At 34.3% G+C, this 16,718-nt stretch overlaps 2 protein-coding genes across 3 annotated transcripts in view; one reads left to right on the forward strand and one right to left on the reverse strand.

Moving 5' to 3' along the window:
- LOC114411646 (nuclear pore complex protein GP210) overlaps positions 1–4,009 on the reverse strand; it is a 39,827-nt gene extending 35,818 nt beyond the window's left edge. The window contains exons 1-5 of the mRNA XM_028375279.1: positions 3,599–4,009; positions 2,763–3,028; positions 2,134–2,300; positions 1,815–2,031; positions 122–468 (exon numbers count right to left, since the gene is read on the reverse strand). Coding sequence (XP_028231080.1) covers positions 122–468; positions 1,815–2,031; positions 2,134–2,300; positions 2,763–3,028; positions 3,599–3,795 — 1,194 coding nt within the window. The 5' untranslated portion in view covers positions 3,796–4,009. The remainder of the gene's footprint in view (positions 1–121; positions 469–1,814; positions 2,032–2,133; positions 2,301–2,762; positions 3,029–3,598) is intronic.
- Positions 4,010–8,640: 4,631 nt separating this feature from the next.
- Positions 8,641–14,960, forward strand: LOC114411647 (glycosylphosphatidylinositol anchor attachment 1 protein-like). 2 transcript variants are annotated; one of them, XM_028375280.1, is made up of 7 exons: positions 8,641–8,811; positions 11,499–11,605; positions 11,885–11,976; positions 12,173–12,272; positions 12,365–13,223; positions 13,322–13,455; positions 14,020–14,960. In XM_028375280.1, exons 2-7 carry the CDS (start codon positions 11,514–11,516, stop codon positions 14,864–14,866), a joined length of 2,124 nt encoding a protein of 707 aa, XP_028231081.1. In that variant the 5' UTR covers positions 8,641–8,811; positions 11,499–11,513; the 3' UTR covers positions 14,867–14,960. The 2 variants fall into 2 exon arrangements, with proteins under 2 accessions (XP_028231081.1, XP_028231082.1); XM_028375281.1 differs by having other exon boundaries at positions 11,502–11,605.
- The last annotated feature ends 1,758 nt before the right edge of the window (positions 14,961–16,718 follow it).

The following is a 16,718-nucleotide window of genomic DNA, read 5'->3' on the forward strand; positions in this document are numbered from 1 at the left end:
TGAAATCTGAACATATAAAATATATTGAATAGATGCAGATCATAGAAGAAAAATTGACGAGACAATATAAACATGTTTTACCATTCATGTTAGGTAATGAAAGTAGAATAACGCAATCTACCTCTGTAATATAAATCTCTTGCGCATCATGATCATGTGCAAAAACCTTTATCTGGATAAGATACTGATGGCCAGATACAACATACCAACGGGTCGTTAGAGCAATAGATTTGATTCCTTCCACTGGATCACCAGAACTAGATAAAGGTGATATATACAAACATAAAGAAGCTGGTAGGACCACATTTAGTGAAGACACTTGTACATGGCCAGCAATCCTAGTATCTTCAACAATAACAGCTGCCATTCCCAAGTTCCATGCATATGCTAGCCCTGTTTTTGAGTCAACCTGAGCAACCGAAGCATTTGAGACAGACCATTGGTGATGTGCTGAGGGTAAGGTGACCACTGCAAATGCCAAAGAAGAAAAATATTGGTAAGACTCTTTATAAGGTCTGTTGCTCATAGATCCATCCAAATACACCAAGCAACAGCCAAAAGAGCAAATTTCCTTAGCCACTTATTCCCTTTTACACAACAAAAATATATTAAAAAGGGAACTCACATGCAGGTAGAAAAAGAAGCACTCCAAATTAGAACATATCTAATGCCCTCTAAATAGTCTAAATTGTGACAGTATTTGATAAATAGAACGAAAGCATAAAAGAAATTTGTAGTGTAACAGTAGTTGACTGGAAATTCATCCTGATTCTTTTGTTCTCTCGGCATTTGCAAACATTTGAATAAAAAATTGATTGGCCTCCCAAATTGAATAAAAAAGCAAAACCAACATAAAGATCCCAGAAAATAAAATACACTCTTACATTTGCATTCCAGATAATCAGATAAAAAATGCTATTACAGTACTTTATTTTAGATAGAAAAAGAACTTTTGTAGAGTGAAAATAAATATACTACAGGAGGATGAGGACCTAAAACAGAGAATCAAGACAGAAACAAAAACAACGGCTAAAAGAAACAATTATCTCTCTGTAAATCAGAAAAGAAACTTGGTTTGGAAAACCATGAGTTAAATCTGACAATAAAGCTACCCAAAAGATGAGAAGGAGAAATCTCCGGCTGATTCAGAAATTATGACTCATACAAATATATACGCTCCATACGCAAACACACGCGCACACAAAAATAAACATCAAAGCAGCATACTTTCCTTTCAACTGCCAAAACCTCTAAACCCAATAGATAAAACAACTTCCAACTTCGAGAGTATTGATTAAAAATGGTCAGAAAGATCCACAATTCTACATGAAGCACAAATAATATATTTTGTAGCTTCCAAGCTACCTGCTACCTACAAATGAAGGAACAGATTATTCTCTCTGATTTAAAACTCTTGGGGCCCAGAACACACATGTCAGAGAAATGGACCTTATGAGGCCTAGACACCTGTGTTGTACTGTAACCACTCAATGGTACTAAATAGGTTGTGAAATTCAGTCCAAACAAAAACCTAAACCTTAGAGATTTAGCTTTCCAAAAGATGTTGGAGCTAAATTTCATGGAAAATGGCTGCAAATTAATAGAAGAATTTGTTAAAAGGATAAAGACAAGGAGGACAAAAATACTCCTAAAATACAGAAAAATGAAGAGTCCCCATCTATCAATGGCCAATTGTATTCCTAATCCTAGCAGCTAATGCTGCAATTTGACAGCATAATCATATATATATAAGATTTACAATTTTAAACAACTTGCACAAAGATTTGAATGAACAGTAAACAACTTAAAAAAACCTTGAGGAACATTTCCCCGGATGACTTTAAGGGTGTAGGGAATGACTGCACCAACAAGGACAAAGACTGGTGATGGAGGATCAAGTGACATAGCTTCAGCAACAGTAAGAACAATCTCATCAGCCAAATTCTTTAACTGTGGCTCGAGCAGATGCACTGACACAATCTCATGACCAATCTCAATTCCCTTTACTACAAACAGATCTGAAAATACACCCTGCAAAACAGGACCAGGAAAAAAAAGATATAATATTAAATATGGTTTATTAGTAATAACACAATGACTTAACCTGTTTAAACCAGCCAGTAGCAGCCTTACATTGTCTTCAAGTTTTATTTGTATATCTAAGTTACCACACAGTCCTCCACAATCACTAAGGGGGGAATCCTTTAGCGGAACATTAACAAGGTGACAAGGTAATCCGTTGGCTTCAGGCATAAGGCTCCACATAAACTGTAAGCCAACTAATGAGGAAAATACATTTTCTGCAGCACAAAAGGGAAGTTTGATAAATATTTCCAATCTGATCAAGACTCAATTGAGGAAAAAAGGAGACTAAAATTTAGCAGAAAACTTTAAGCTGGAAATAATTACATCCAATAATCAATAGACAAATAAATAAATGAATGATGAATAGTTGAATGCCTATGCTCAAATGGCATAAAAGAGCAATGTAATCCTCACAGTGCTTCTAATGCCAATCCTGCAGTAGTATGTCTTCTTTGTTAACTTAAGCTCATTTCTACATTTGCAAGACAAAAGATGGCAAAGAGAGCCTATTTTCAAGATAATAGTTCTGTAAAGGTAAGGCATAGAACACAGCAAAATTGTAAAATCAACCATGTTGATGAGAGCTGCAATGGTGTCAGACTTTCATGATCAAAAATGCAAAAATCCCAAGATAAGTACAAAAGTAAGTCACAAAACCATTAAGATTTCACAAATACCTTCACTGTCAAAGGCACGGACACGTAGTGTGGCAAGCCCCTCTAAATCAAGTTTAATAGAATTATGAAATATCTGTATTCTTGATATGTTGTCAATGAAGACTTTGCAGCGAATCACAATTCCAGTCTGCAAATCCGCAGCATAAACAGCAGTTTCCTTCCGACCACTATAAGGGGCAATGGATCTTATCCTTGCACTAGTCGAGCACTTGCTGCTTGAATTATACTCTGGCTCAACAGACAGAATATCATGATGATCCCATGACCTGAGCATGTGTCACGAAAAACATCATAATCAACTCAATTACAAAGGATCAAAACCAAAACCAGTCAACAAACATCACTTGAGGAAGTCGGGGAATTATCACTTGTTGAGAATAACAATTTAAAGGTCCCTTTGTTTCATTTTTTAAAAACATACAAACTAATCTGGTGAGAGAGCAGTGTTCGAAAAACTGTTTTTCAAAACTAATATCTCTTGCTTAGTTTCTAAAACCAGAAAACCCAACCATCACAAAACCATCTTTTATTTTCTATTTCTATCCTCAATATTGTACTTTCACTTTCACATTTCCTTTCCTTGCTTCTATCTTCTAAAAAACAGCTTTAAAAGTTGTTTTATAAAATAATTTCCAAAAACTAAAACACCAAAAACACAGTCAAACACAACCTAAACTTCCCCGTGCCTTTTACAAAGTTATTACTAATATTATCATATCATATGTAGAACTGAAATGAAATGACAAGACCCCGTTGCTTCCACTACAATTCAAGTTTAGGAATAAAAATTTGGAGCAAGTAAGTGTGAAGTGTGGTGATAGAAAGTGGAAGAGGACCATTGGAAGCAACCGTCACTTCCTTGGAGCCTATAATCGACAGGGAAGGTCATTTTCGGCGGCAAGAGTATGTTAACGTCGGCAATGTGAGGACCACTAGAAGCAGCGTGAGACGACGACGCCAGTACCGTCGCCGTCACCAGAAAACTCAGTAACAAGGCCATGTTCACCATTTTCCCTCGGATCAGATCATTCATTCACGGATTTTGCATTGCAGAACAGAGCAGAGAGTGAATGAAGGGAAGAGTTGAATTGAAGTTGTGATTGTATTGTTGAGGATTTTGAGGGTTTAGGGTTTTGGTGAAGTGAAGTGAAGAACAGTGAAGGGATCGCACGAGGTGGAACGTGGAAAGTAATGTCAGTCTCTTTTTTGCACAAAGGTTAGAAAGGTGAAGTCCATTAACGCATCCAGATACTCCATTCTTTTTTTTTTTTAATGGAGTAAACTATAAACTATTATTTTCCTCCTGCAATGCATTTGTGTCATGCTTTCACTTTGATTTTTAATAGAAAAATATATTAAAAAATCCTTAAAATATATATTTTTACCGGCTTAAATATAAAAATATTCCACACAATTTTTCATATTTAATCTGCATAATTTATTTTTTCATTTTCTATTTCTGATATCAATCATCGTTACAACAAAGTATTAATGACAATATCATTTTGTATCATAACAACAAAAGATAACATTGTGATGATGTCGTCACATGTTACATTAATTAATATAATGTCACATCATCACTTTCACGTCAACAAATGTACCACATGATCTTAAACAATTATATATTTTCTAGCATACACATGTCAATAACTTCATTCTCAATCTTAACATCCCCTTGACTAATACATCTTTCATCTATTTTCTTGATGCTTTCCAACCGCTCAACCTTCATGATAATTGTAAAAAATATTTAGTTGAAGGATGTAAATTTAGGCAATTATCTCATTTTTTCTCTTATTTAGAATCTTATTTGTGCCTTTTTAATTATAAATTTGTCAATATTTAGTCTTACACTTTAGTTCATCATTTTGATAGGATATGTCTACTTATTGATGAATTATTTTGTAGGAATGGAGTTTGGATTGAAAGGCAACTTAGAGCAAGAAATGAAAAAGCCTAAAGTGGAAAATTAGGCTATAGAGGAGGAATTCGCTTAAGCTTGAAAGTTTTGGCTCAAGTTGAAATAAAATAAATAGGTTGTTTCAGAATTCACACATGCCCAAATTTTTTTGGCTTAAACTGATTTTCATTAAAATGTTGTGAATTTGGGGATTTTATATACTAAAGAAGCAACTTATCATTTTGAAGGGGGCTTCATTGCAAGACAAAAGTACTATTTGGTGAAAGAAAAGCTTTCCAATTTCTCATATCTTCCATTTCTTCACTCCATTGTATTTTGGTGTTACCCATGGAATGGGTAGCTAGATCTTGTTGTTATTTGGGGATAGATGTAACTAAATCTTATACTCTTGATTTTTTCTTTTGAAATAGGTTTATATATGCATCTTGTTCTTCAATGTGAGTGTTTTACTTATACTTGTAATGCTTGTTATGATTTGTTATTGGGAAATGCTTTCATAGCTTGATTTTTAGATGAGATTGTGATTGAAAAATATTATCTTTATCTTGAATCGTATTAGAACATCTAATAAACCTTAGATCTAGGAATAGGCTCGGGATTATTGATTATCTTTAAGTCATTAAGCTTGAAGCAAGTTTTTTTATTAAATGTATGAGAGATATTGACATTTAATGAAGGAACTTAGGTTCTTTCTCACTTAGGAAATTAGGGATTATAATACTATTTTTGAACAATGATCGATATTAACATTGAATTTCAAGTTAGATATTATGTTTTATTGCAAATAAAGTTTATTACAATGAAATCTAACCCCGACGACCTTCGTCATTTGATTTCCATACCATTTTATCATGTTTTTATCTAAAAACCCAAGAATAGTTTCAAACTTGTGTCTTTATTTATTTAATCCTTGTTATCGAATGTTATGTTTTTATTGTTTTATTTGTTAGCTTAGATAGTAAAAAAGTTTGTAGAATTTACCAAGTATTACGTGAGTCTTCGAGGGAATGATATTCTTACTCGCCAAATACTACCTAACGACTTTATACGCTTGTAAATGAGGCAACACTCAACTTGGTGGGAATGGAGGTGGATATGCAATAGTGTTTTTGGAACCTAATCGTGGTCTCTCAATAATGTTTATCATATGATCCACATATTCAACCATGCCTTAACAGTAGTTGGCTAAATGATACATGTGCAATAGGAATTGGTGTCCTAGTTTGAGATCCTATAGGTAGGTTGTTGAGGTTTCTCATGCCATTGTGGAAACGGTGAACCTCTCCTCTAGGAGCTCTTGGCCCAAGAATAAGGACTTAAGTATGCCTAAGGATTAGACTATTGATTTGTGGGTTGTGAATCGAATTGTGTATTTGTTATCATCAATATTCTATCTTGTTCGTATGCTAACATGATTTTCATGCACACATATGCATCCAATATTTTAGAAATAATAGTGCTAATGAGAAGCCATTGAAATTTGCCGCTTACATGTATGAGACTCTCATCTTGGTTGGTTAGGGGTGTGGGTTCAAATGTCATAGGCTTTCTCAACAAATACTTCGGTTGGTTAGGGTGTGGGTTCAAATGTTTTGTAATAAATATGAAACTCTCATCTTGTAGTCATCATAGAGAAAGTTGTGAAATACCCCCTAGTGATGTCGTAGGCTTTCTTGCTTCTTGTTTTTCGTACTCATACTTTACCTGAAAATAACATAGGATTTAATTTCTTAGATTTTTTTAGCTATTATCTTTTGCATGAATTGTTTTTAATATATTGTCAATATATTTTTTTGCAACACATATTAAAACTTAAAAAATTTTCAACACATAAATATTTTATGCCAGTTTAAAATTAAATTTATATGTGATATTTAACACTCAAATATTTAAATTATTTTATTTTCATTTTTTATTCCTTGACTTTTTTAGTCCTTGTATTTTTTTTTCATTTTTAGTTCTTATAAATTCTTCTTCTTTTATTTTAGTCTTTCTAACATCATTTTTGACATGACACTTATTAACGTGATATTATTACTGACATGGTATATTTGCTAATGCGAAAATGATAACAGAACATGTGATGACATCATATTTTTATGATGTGGTGCATGACAACATCAACATAATGCTATGATAGTGACATCATTAACATTTTTTGTAATAGAGATAAAAAAATATCAAATTACAAGGACTAAAAATGAAAAAAAAATACAATGATAAAAAATGAAAAAATGTTGGCTTATAAGGACTATTTTCATATTTATGCATTTTTCCTTTCACCTTGTTTGGTAGGTGGATGTTTGATTTCTAACACTATTAATGACACTAACTAGAGATATTAATTGTGAAATATTATTTCATCTTTTACTACATGTCATCCTATCATTAAGGATTAAAATGGAATATTTAAATATTTTTTCTTTCTCTTTTACACTCTTTATTTCTATCTCTTTATTTATTTCTTGCTCTCTTTTATCTCTCATTTTTCTTTTTTCTCTCTCTCTCCCATGTCTCTTTTTTCCCTCCCTCTAATGTATTTCACTATTCTCTCTATCTCTTATATCTTTTTTTTTTTTCTCATTTTCTTTTTGCTTGCCTCCCCTTCTTATCTTTGTTGTCTATCTCATTCTTATCTTTATCTCTCTTATCTCATCCTCTTTCTCCCTTGAGAAGCCAAAGGAAGAATGGAAATATGAAAGAGAAAAAAGTGGGAGAGATGAAGAGAGAAAAATGAGAGAGAGAGGAAAGAGAAAGAAAAATGGTAGATATGAGAAATAGAGGAAAGGAGAGGAAAAGAGGGAGTAAAGAAAGAAAATATGTTATACTTATAGGTGGGAGAGATAAAATAAATAAAAGAAGGAGGGGAGAGAAAGAATAAAGATAAAAGATTGAAAAAAGGAGAGAGGTGAGGGAAAAAAGATATAGAGAAAAAACACACAAGATGAAATAACAACATAAAAAGTACAACATGTGTCTGCCTGAGAAAGATAGGCATGCAGGACCATTTATGGTGTGTATGGAAACCCATTCCAACCACTTTAAGCAAAAGTTTCCCACTTATCCATCTAAAAACAAGGCAGTCTTGAATTGACTTCGACAGTAACTCTTTAAATTTACTGCCCATCTAACCCTCTTTTATATTAAAATCCAAAAGTATATAATAAAATACACTATCTTCTTTCACATGTCTCACTTTTCTCCTTTTTTTCATGCTAATCCATTATTGCATCGTTCTCTCTGTACTCATCTTTCACAAAATATTTTCTTCCTTTTACTTTTTTCTTTGTTTTAAGGACTTACCCTTAAATTTTTACCAGGTGAATGACATCAAATCAAATAAGGTACTAGTTTCTTAAATTTCTGTGCTCGCTTATTTACTAAAAAATATATTTGGTCTAGAACATGGATAATTTAAATTTTAAATTTAAATATATTTTAGTTTCTATAATATACCATTTTTTGTTTGTTTTAATCCTTATTATATATATATATCTTAAATAGTTGCTGTAATTTTTTTTAGTTTGGTCCGTATTATCTTATTTTAATTCTTGTAATATAGTTTTTTAGTCTTTTTATTCATTTTGAGTTAGTCCGTTTAATAAAAATAGTAGAAACTAAAAGATTACAGTCTTTTATGTTTTTATTATATTAAGTTTAATGTCTTATTTTTTAAAAATTCAATTTAGTTAAAATGGTTTTTATGAATCAATGAATATTTTTAGATTTTCGACCATTTTGAATTTTTGTTTGACTAATTTAAAATATAAAATTTGTCTCGTTAAATTTATGTATATAAAAATTACAAAACTTAATTGATATTCAATCAAAAGATTTACCTAACTCCCGTCCTTGCTCAGCCATCTTAATTAAACTCTTTTGTTAACAAAAAAACTATACACTACATAATATAAAATATAAAATATGAATTTACATTTACATTTTGCCATGAAAGGAAAAAGAAAACCATTTGATTAAAAGTTGGTGCTTTTGTTTCCTTCTCTCTTCACAGTCTCAAGGAACGAATCACGCCCTCACTCTCAGCTCCTCCGTCCAATCGCCGCCGCTGACCGCCATTGCTGTCTGCCACCGTCGCGTGTGGTCCCACCACTCCTTCTTTCTCAGGTTCCCTCTCTCTCCCTAATTGTAGCAATGGATGAAATAGCTATACATACGCACCATCGCTTTCTCTTTCGTTTTCACTAAAATTTAACTGTGTTATGAAAGGAATGCGTAATTTCGGTTATTTTCTTCATCACTATGGACATAACATAACATAACACAACCCACAGTTGTTGTTCGATGATTTGACCAGCAGCAGCTTTGAGCTGTTGATGACTTTAGTGTGGCATGTAATGTCTATTTAGCTTAGTGTGGTGAAATCATTTTCCTATGATACATTGATGTGTTGTTCTATTTCTGAATCAAATGCACATTTGTTTGTGTGTGTTCAGTGACGGATCTAGGACCCTAAGTCATGAAAGAAGTACAAAATTAAGGACAAGAGGTTCAAATATATAAAATTAGGGGGGGGGGGGGGGGGGCGATATACACATTCACGATATTTATATGTAATTTTTTAAAAGTGAGGGGGTGCAAGTGCACCTCCTCATTCATATGGATCCGCCACTGTGTGTGTTGCTCAGCTGCTACATTTGCTTGTGTGTTCTTATTTCTCAGATCTGTTGCCTCCTTTTATGTAGAGTTGTCGATGTGGGTTTTGGCCTAAGGGTTAACCCTACCTAGCCCTGTTTTCAACCCACCTAGCACTGACCGTTCACTTAATAAAAGAACTAAATGGCCCAAATCAATTTAGCCCTTCAGTATATGTGGGTTAGGGGGCGCTAATGCATGGGTCAGCTATGACTATGAACTAGAAAAACCACAAATCACTCCATTGATTGGACTGAATAACGTGTGTTGTATTTCCATGATTATTGTACAGTAAATAAGTTTATGGAATTAGAATCAATCTATTTAGGGAAATATTCAGGAAACAAATCAACCTAAATATGGATTTCATTTCACTAGTTATGTACAATGTTTCAACATTTCCCCTCAAGCTAGAGCATATATATATCATGTGCGTTAAGCTTGTCACATGTAGATCTTATTGTAGGACCCCACAAAGATTTAGTAAAAATGTCAGCATGCTAATCTCTAAAGAAAACAGAGGAAGCTTTGATGATGTCCAAGAGGATCTTTTCTCCGAGGAAATGGCAATCAACTTTTATTTGTTTTATTCTCTAATGAAAGTTTGAATTAGAAGAGAGATATAAAGCTGATTGATTATCATACATGAGTTCAATAGGACCAACCTTGCAGAATTGCAACTCCTAAAATAGGTGTTTTAGCCATAAGAATTCACATATGGTGAGCCATGGCATGATACTTAACTTCTGTACTTGACCTGGCAACAAAACTCCACTTTTTACACTTCCATGAGATAAGATTTCAACCCACAAAAATACAATTGCTTGAAGTGGATTGTCTATCTCCTGCATCTCCAGCCGAGTCTTCATCTGAGTATCCAATAATGTTACTATGTCCCCTGTCAGTGTAAACAAGTCCCTTTCTAGGTGACCCTTTGATGTATCTAAGGATTCTAACAACTACAAGCCAATGACTCACACAAGGAGAATTAAGAAACTAACTGTCAGAAAGATATTTCACGCCTGGTCATGGTGAGATAATTTAATTTTCCCATAGTCTTCAGTATTTCCTGGATCAGGATAAGGCTCCCCCCTACTTTGGCAGAAGCTTCACATTAGGATCCACAAGGGTGTCCTCCAACTTGCAATAATGAAATCTATGAGGCATATCTCCTCCAAAATGTTGAGAGCATACTTCCTTTGAGAGATAGCAATTCCTGAGCTTGATTGAGTTATCTCAAGCCCAAGAAAACAATGCAGAGGACCTAACTCAGTTTGGAAGTGCTGAAATAGATATTGTTTGAGAGCCTTGATGTCCTCCTAATCTTCACCTATAATCACAATGTCATCTGCATAAATCACAAGATAAACATAATTATTTGATGACAAGCGTCTAAAGAAAACCCAAGTGGTATGCTTCGCAATGGATCATTCCAAAGTGTTATACCTTTGTTAAACCAATCAAACCAAGCTTGGGGTGATTGTTTTAGGCCATATAAGGACTTTTGTAATTTAATAAGTCCAGCCACCCCCAAGCATCAAACCTTGGGAGTTATTCCATATAAATCTCTTCCTTCAAGTCACCATGTAAGAAAGCAAACAAAGGCCAATGCTTCATGGCAATAATGGCTAAAAAAAGATGAATTGAAACCATATTCGCAACTAGGGACAAAGTATTACTCTATTCTTGACCATAGACCCATGTGTATCCTTTAACTATAAAACGGGGTTTTAATCGACCCACCGGTACATTAGGTCCCACTTTAGTATTAACTATTAAGACCCATCTACAGCCAATAACAGATTTTCCTGGTGGAAGAGAAACAAGCTCCCATGTATTGTTAGACTCTAATGCTGACATCTCATCAGTCATCGCTTCTTGCCATCCTGGATGAGATAGAGCTTCCTGTATGGTCTAAGGAATAATAATAGTAATAGATGAAATAGTAGGGACAAAAGCATAGTAGATAGGAGACAAAAAATGACAAGAGAGAAAATTATAAATAGGATGGGGATTGTGGGTAGAGCGGTAACTTGGTCCATGGGTTGACATGGCCACATGGGCTTTTTGATCCATAGAGTTTAATATTTAGTTGATTTTTAGCCCTGACCCATGTTGGGCTATATTGACTTCTCTAATTGTGATGATTTGTGGATCAGAAGAGGAGGGAAGATATGGGTGCCAGCGAGAACAATAGTGCAAAACCAAGAGTACGCCCAATTGTACGCTTAGGGATCTTTCTCATCTCTCACAGCAACATTGTCAGGTATTACTACTACTACTACTACTACTACTATTATTAGAGTTTCAGTATTAAGAAATCAATAATAGAATTTTTTTTAATTGGGAATCACAGTGGAGGTGCATTATTAATAACATTTTTAATAAACACCTGCTTTTAATTTCTTAATTAATGCTCTAAGGACACTTGATAGAACATTATGGCGGAAGTTGATCCATGTAGCCGACCCCACCTAGTGGGATAAGGCGTTGTTGTTGTTGTTGTTGAGTGATTTGAATTTGATTAAAACTTTGCTCTTTCCAGTGTGGTTTGTTTCATCGCAGGGGTGGTGGCTCTTCTCCTTCTCCCTATCCTTGCCAAGAACACCTACATTTCCGAGAATGCCCTCATGCCAGGTCACTTCCATTTCCAATTTACAACATGCTTGTTTGTTTTTCCATTGGTGCAGCCTCAAATGTTCATTTCGCCAAAAGTACCATGTGACATGCTTCTCCGTTTGCACACATTGCAATGCTTGCAAACAGAGAACCAATCGCACTACATACCTTTCCTCTTCAATTTGCTGATTCTAATTTTTACCTGGTTGTGCAGGTTCTGCAAACAACATGCTCTCTACTCACCATGTCTCAGATGCAAATAAATTCATCAAGGACTTAACTGATTTGGAGTTCAGATCTGGGGCCTCACCAATGTAACTCCTTCCTTCCTTCCTATTACCATAAGAAATTTTATACAACTTCACAAGGGAAAAAGAAATAAAATATTTGCTGTGTTTCAATGCAGTGAGAGTCAAAAACTTATTGCACATTATATGTCAGCCTTGGATGCTGAAGTTACTTTTCACAAGTTTTACCCTCAATTCAATCAGTTCCATCCACTGCACTTCTTTACCAGTCCCAATTCAGGTATAATCTCAGAAAATGCAACTTGTTCTTCGTTTGGAATCAACACTGTTGGAATCATCAGGGCACCGCGCGGGGATGGCAAGGAAGCTATTGTCTTGGTAACGCCTTACAATCCAAATAAAGTTGGTCTGGGTGAGGCTTTGTCCTTGGGCATTGCTTACTCAGTGTTCTCACTGCTTTCGCGTGTTACTTGGCTGGCAAAAGATATCGTATGGCTTGTGGCTGATTCACAATATGGAGAATATTCTGGAGTGGCTGCATGGCTAAGAGAATATCATGCCCCTGCTTTCCGAAGGGTTGACATTGTTAATAGTGAAACATGTAATGAGAGCAGCACTTTTAATCAACTTGGACAGGGTCTTTATTGGGATGGAAAGTTATATGGTGGTTTTAGACGTGCAGGAACTATGGCTGCAGCTCTTGTAATTAAAGTTGCAGAGCAAGGTAACCAGTATGAAGACAGTCTTAATATTTATGCGGAGGCATCCAACGGCCAAATGCCAAACCTCGACCTTATCAATATTGTAAATTATCTGGCAGTACATAAACAAGGGTTGCGGATAAAAGTGAACAAGATGTGGTCTCTGCTTGGATCCAGGTGGCTCAATACTTTGGGTGTTATTTTTGAATCCTTGGGAAAATTTGCTAGAAGCTTAAATCCTCAGTGGAAGTTTGGTATTCCTGCTACTGAGTATGTTGAGGGTGCTGCTACACTGGCAAGTTCATTGTATTACCAGGTGTTTTTCTTTTACCCCATCTAAATGTGTTTACTGTAATATTCCCTGTGACCACTTTTTTTATAAGTATTCTTTTATCTGTATATTATTCCTCTCAGGGCTTAGGTGTTCCCACTGGTCCTCATGGTGCCTTCCGAGATTATCAAGTTGATGCAATCACACTGGAAATTTCACCAAAAGTTTCTCTTACTAAAATGATCAGGCGTAATGAATTCATTCTCCATAGTGGAAGGTATGTGTCACTCATACGAGTTGTATTGTATAGTTGTATTGAATATCAACTCTCGAATAAATGGCTGGCTATCAATGGAATTGTTGTAGAAGTTTTACAATTTTTAATTAAATGGCAATGTCCTGTTTATGCTTGCCATTTACTATAAAGAAAATGTACAAAATTATGAACATCTTGTTCTTGTTTTCAAAACCAAAGATAGAAAATCTGGGTAGTTATTTGAAGGCTTGGTTCAGTCTCAGTCATTAGATATAACATATGTCTGCTTGTGCTGGGAAAGTTGAAGCAACTCCAAAAAAGTATTTTCATAAAGGAAATTCTTGAACTTTTTAACGTGAAAAATTTAATTGGGTGGAGATTTTATATTCTTTTTGTTCCTTTTTGCCATCGACGTAGTTGTACTTGTGATGGGAAACTATTATTCTCATTACATGCAAAGCTTTTAATTCTATAAAATGATATTTCGTTTTAACATTTTATGAACTTGTGTATTGCTACTTATGTATATTATAAAGCATCTCTTTGTTTGATCACGGTGAGCAAAGTGTTTTGTACATGTTGCAGGTTAATTGAAGGAGTCATACGCTCAATAAACAACCTTCTTGAGAAGTTTCATCAGTCGTTTTTTTTGTACCTCTTGACATCCCCTAGTAAGTTTGTGTCGGTTGGTGTTTACATGATTCCATTTGCATTACTTGTTGCACCACTTCCAATAGTTGCGGCATATCTCCATGCCAATGCTAGTGATTCCACTCCCCAAACCACATCTGCCTTAGAAGTTGATACCAGCCAAAAATCTTGGAAATGGTTGAATTCAGCTAGGAAGGTTTTGGTCATTCATTTATGGGGTGCTGTCGTCTCCTTACTCCCATTTTTCCTATGTCGAGTACCCAACACCACACCAATGACGAACTTTGTATTGTGGGGTTTGCTATCAGCTTTTAGCTTGTTAATTTTGTACTTTATATTGGGTTCACCAATTTTTGAAGCTGCTGCATCTCTACATGAGAAAAACAAGTGGGCTAGCTTAAAGTCTGTAACTATATCAACTGCATTCATCGGTTTGTCTCTCATGTCTGTCATTAACTTTGCTACAGCAGAGATTGGGGCTTTACTTATTGTCCCGATTTGTCTGATGGCTAGACCATTGAAACTTGATATTCAAGCTAGGAGCTGGAGTACCTTACTAAGGGCCTCTTGCAATATTGCTTTAGGTTTTATTGTGTTTCCTCCAGTTGCATTTGTTTTACTGAAAGGTGCATTTGAAGATTTTTATGGTATGAATTTTGGTGACTATTGGAACTGGGTGGAATCCCTTTGGGTTTGGAATAGTGCTACTTACCTCTATGTAGGTGTTATTCACCTACCATGCTGGGCACTGTGTATTCACATTTTATTTCATCCATGTTGACATGTACTATTACTTTATCGGGACAAGCAATTTATTATCTTGATGTTTATGTTTTCTTCTGAAATGAACAATTGAACATCATTCTACTCTGCGAGTAATTTTTTATAATTTGGCCAAGAAGACTTCTGGGCAATAGGGAAGGAGAAACGATTAGTGTATTTTGTTTCCTGATCTTGATATGGATGACTAACGTGTGAATGATAGTTGAGCCTCGAGCAGATTTTCCTTATTTTATTTTTTAATTCATAAAAATATATAATTTCAGTATAAGCACAAAGATGAGAAGAGAAATATGGAACGACAGTTGCAGTTGAATGATTTCAATAATACAATAATCTTTATTATCTTAATTAAAAATTAAAAACTATAAAAATATAGATGAGAGAGAAAAAAACCCATCAGAAAAAAATCAAATCTTAATCTGAATACAGAAAACAAATCGCCAATAAAGAAAAGATCAAATTTTATATATATAAACAGATCTCGTTATCTCGTCCCTCACAAGTCTACCCACGTTTCCGTTTCATTTACCGTCAAAGCTTTACGGCTTGTTTTTTCCCTCATTAAAATTTGAATATTTAATTTATTTCAATTTAAAAATTTTAAAAAAAACTAACATGTATGATGCATGATAAGTTTATTGAATTTGATAATAAATTAATAATCACTTAAAAATTTATTAATTGTATTATAATAAAATACATCATTTTATTCATTATTTTTATTACTTGGTAGTTGATTATCATAATTATAGATAATGTTTTACAAAATTTAATAAATGTTTTATTGTATTTTATAAAATTTATTCATTACCAAAATGATCTAATTCAGTTGGTTGACCATGACATGTGAGTGAGTTGTTGTAAATTCCTTTGTATCCAATATAAAATTAACTTATTAGATTAAATCAATTGTTTATATAAAATCTAATTATATAATCTAAATTAGATAATTAGATTAAAAGATATTTTAATCTAATAATAAAATTATCTAATTGTAATTTTGAATAATTGGATTAGATTTTTTTATCAGTGTAAAAGATAAAGAAACCAACAGAAAGTAGATTAATTTTGAATAATTAGATTAGATGAGCTATGGATGAGTCTTTTTAGTTATAAATCCAAGTTAGGTACCTTCACATGATCAGCAACCTTGAGTGGGTCCTTTGTTAGTCTCATTGATTCACATTCCTAATGAATTCTAAGTTTCTAACATTTGTGCTGTGAGCAAGCATGTACCTCTTTGATGTTGCCCTCTCCAAAATCTACGAAGCCATCTAGCTGTGCTGTCAGCCACAAACATGTACCCCATGATGTTGCCCTCTCTATAGTGTCTACATTGCCTCCTAGATCTCAAGCGATTTGATTCTATATCCAAATCATGGGCTCTGTTATCTGAAGACCCTCATTTCATGAACATGTTCCGCAACAATTTCGTTGCATCGAGCTGCGATGACGATGATGATGATACATCTTTCCTTCTTTGGGAGATTTAGTCTCTGCTGAGAACAGGATCATCATCAAAGGAAACAACAACTTTGGGTTTTTTTATGCTGGATTATGTTATTAATGGCACTCTCTGTCTCTCTACTTATAGAGACATGCCAAGATAAAATTGTGTTATGGAACCCAAGCACATTCCTCCTGGCCCAAAGCCTAGAAGAAGAAGGCTTCCATCTTTTACATGGATTTGTTTATGACCATGTTAACTATGACTACAAGGTGCTTCAACTTATACATCTCAAAGGTCAGAATTCATGGGACATATATAGTCTAAAAAATAATTCTCGGACAACATTTGAGTTGAATATTCTATTTTTCCCTTTGTTTCCATGTGTTGATGTGTGCGTGAA

The sequence above is a fragment of the Glycine soja genome, chromosome 5, assembly GCF_004193775.1.
Source record: "Glycine soja cultivar W05 chromosome 5, ASM419377v2, whole genome shotgun sequence".
Lineage (NCBI taxonomy): Eukaryota > Viridiplantae > Streptophyta > Magnoliopsida > Fabales > Fabaceae > Glycine > Glycine soja.

What these genes read in the sequence shown, in the direction of transcription:
- LOC114411647 (XM_028375280.1), top strand. Translation starts at nt 11,514, where the DNA reads ATGGGTGCCAGCGAGAACAATAGTGCAAAACCAAGAGTACGCCCAATT. An exon ending in TCTCACAGCAACATTGTCAG is followed by an intron (nt 11,606 to 11,884) that starts GTATTACTACTA and finishes TGCTCTTTCCAG; the next exon opens with TGTGGTTTGTTTCATCGCAG. An exon ending in CGAGAATGCCCTCATGCCAG is followed by an intron (nt 11,977 to 12,172) that starts GTCACTTCCATT and finishes CTGGTTGTGCAG; the next exon opens with GTTCTGCAAACAACATGCTC.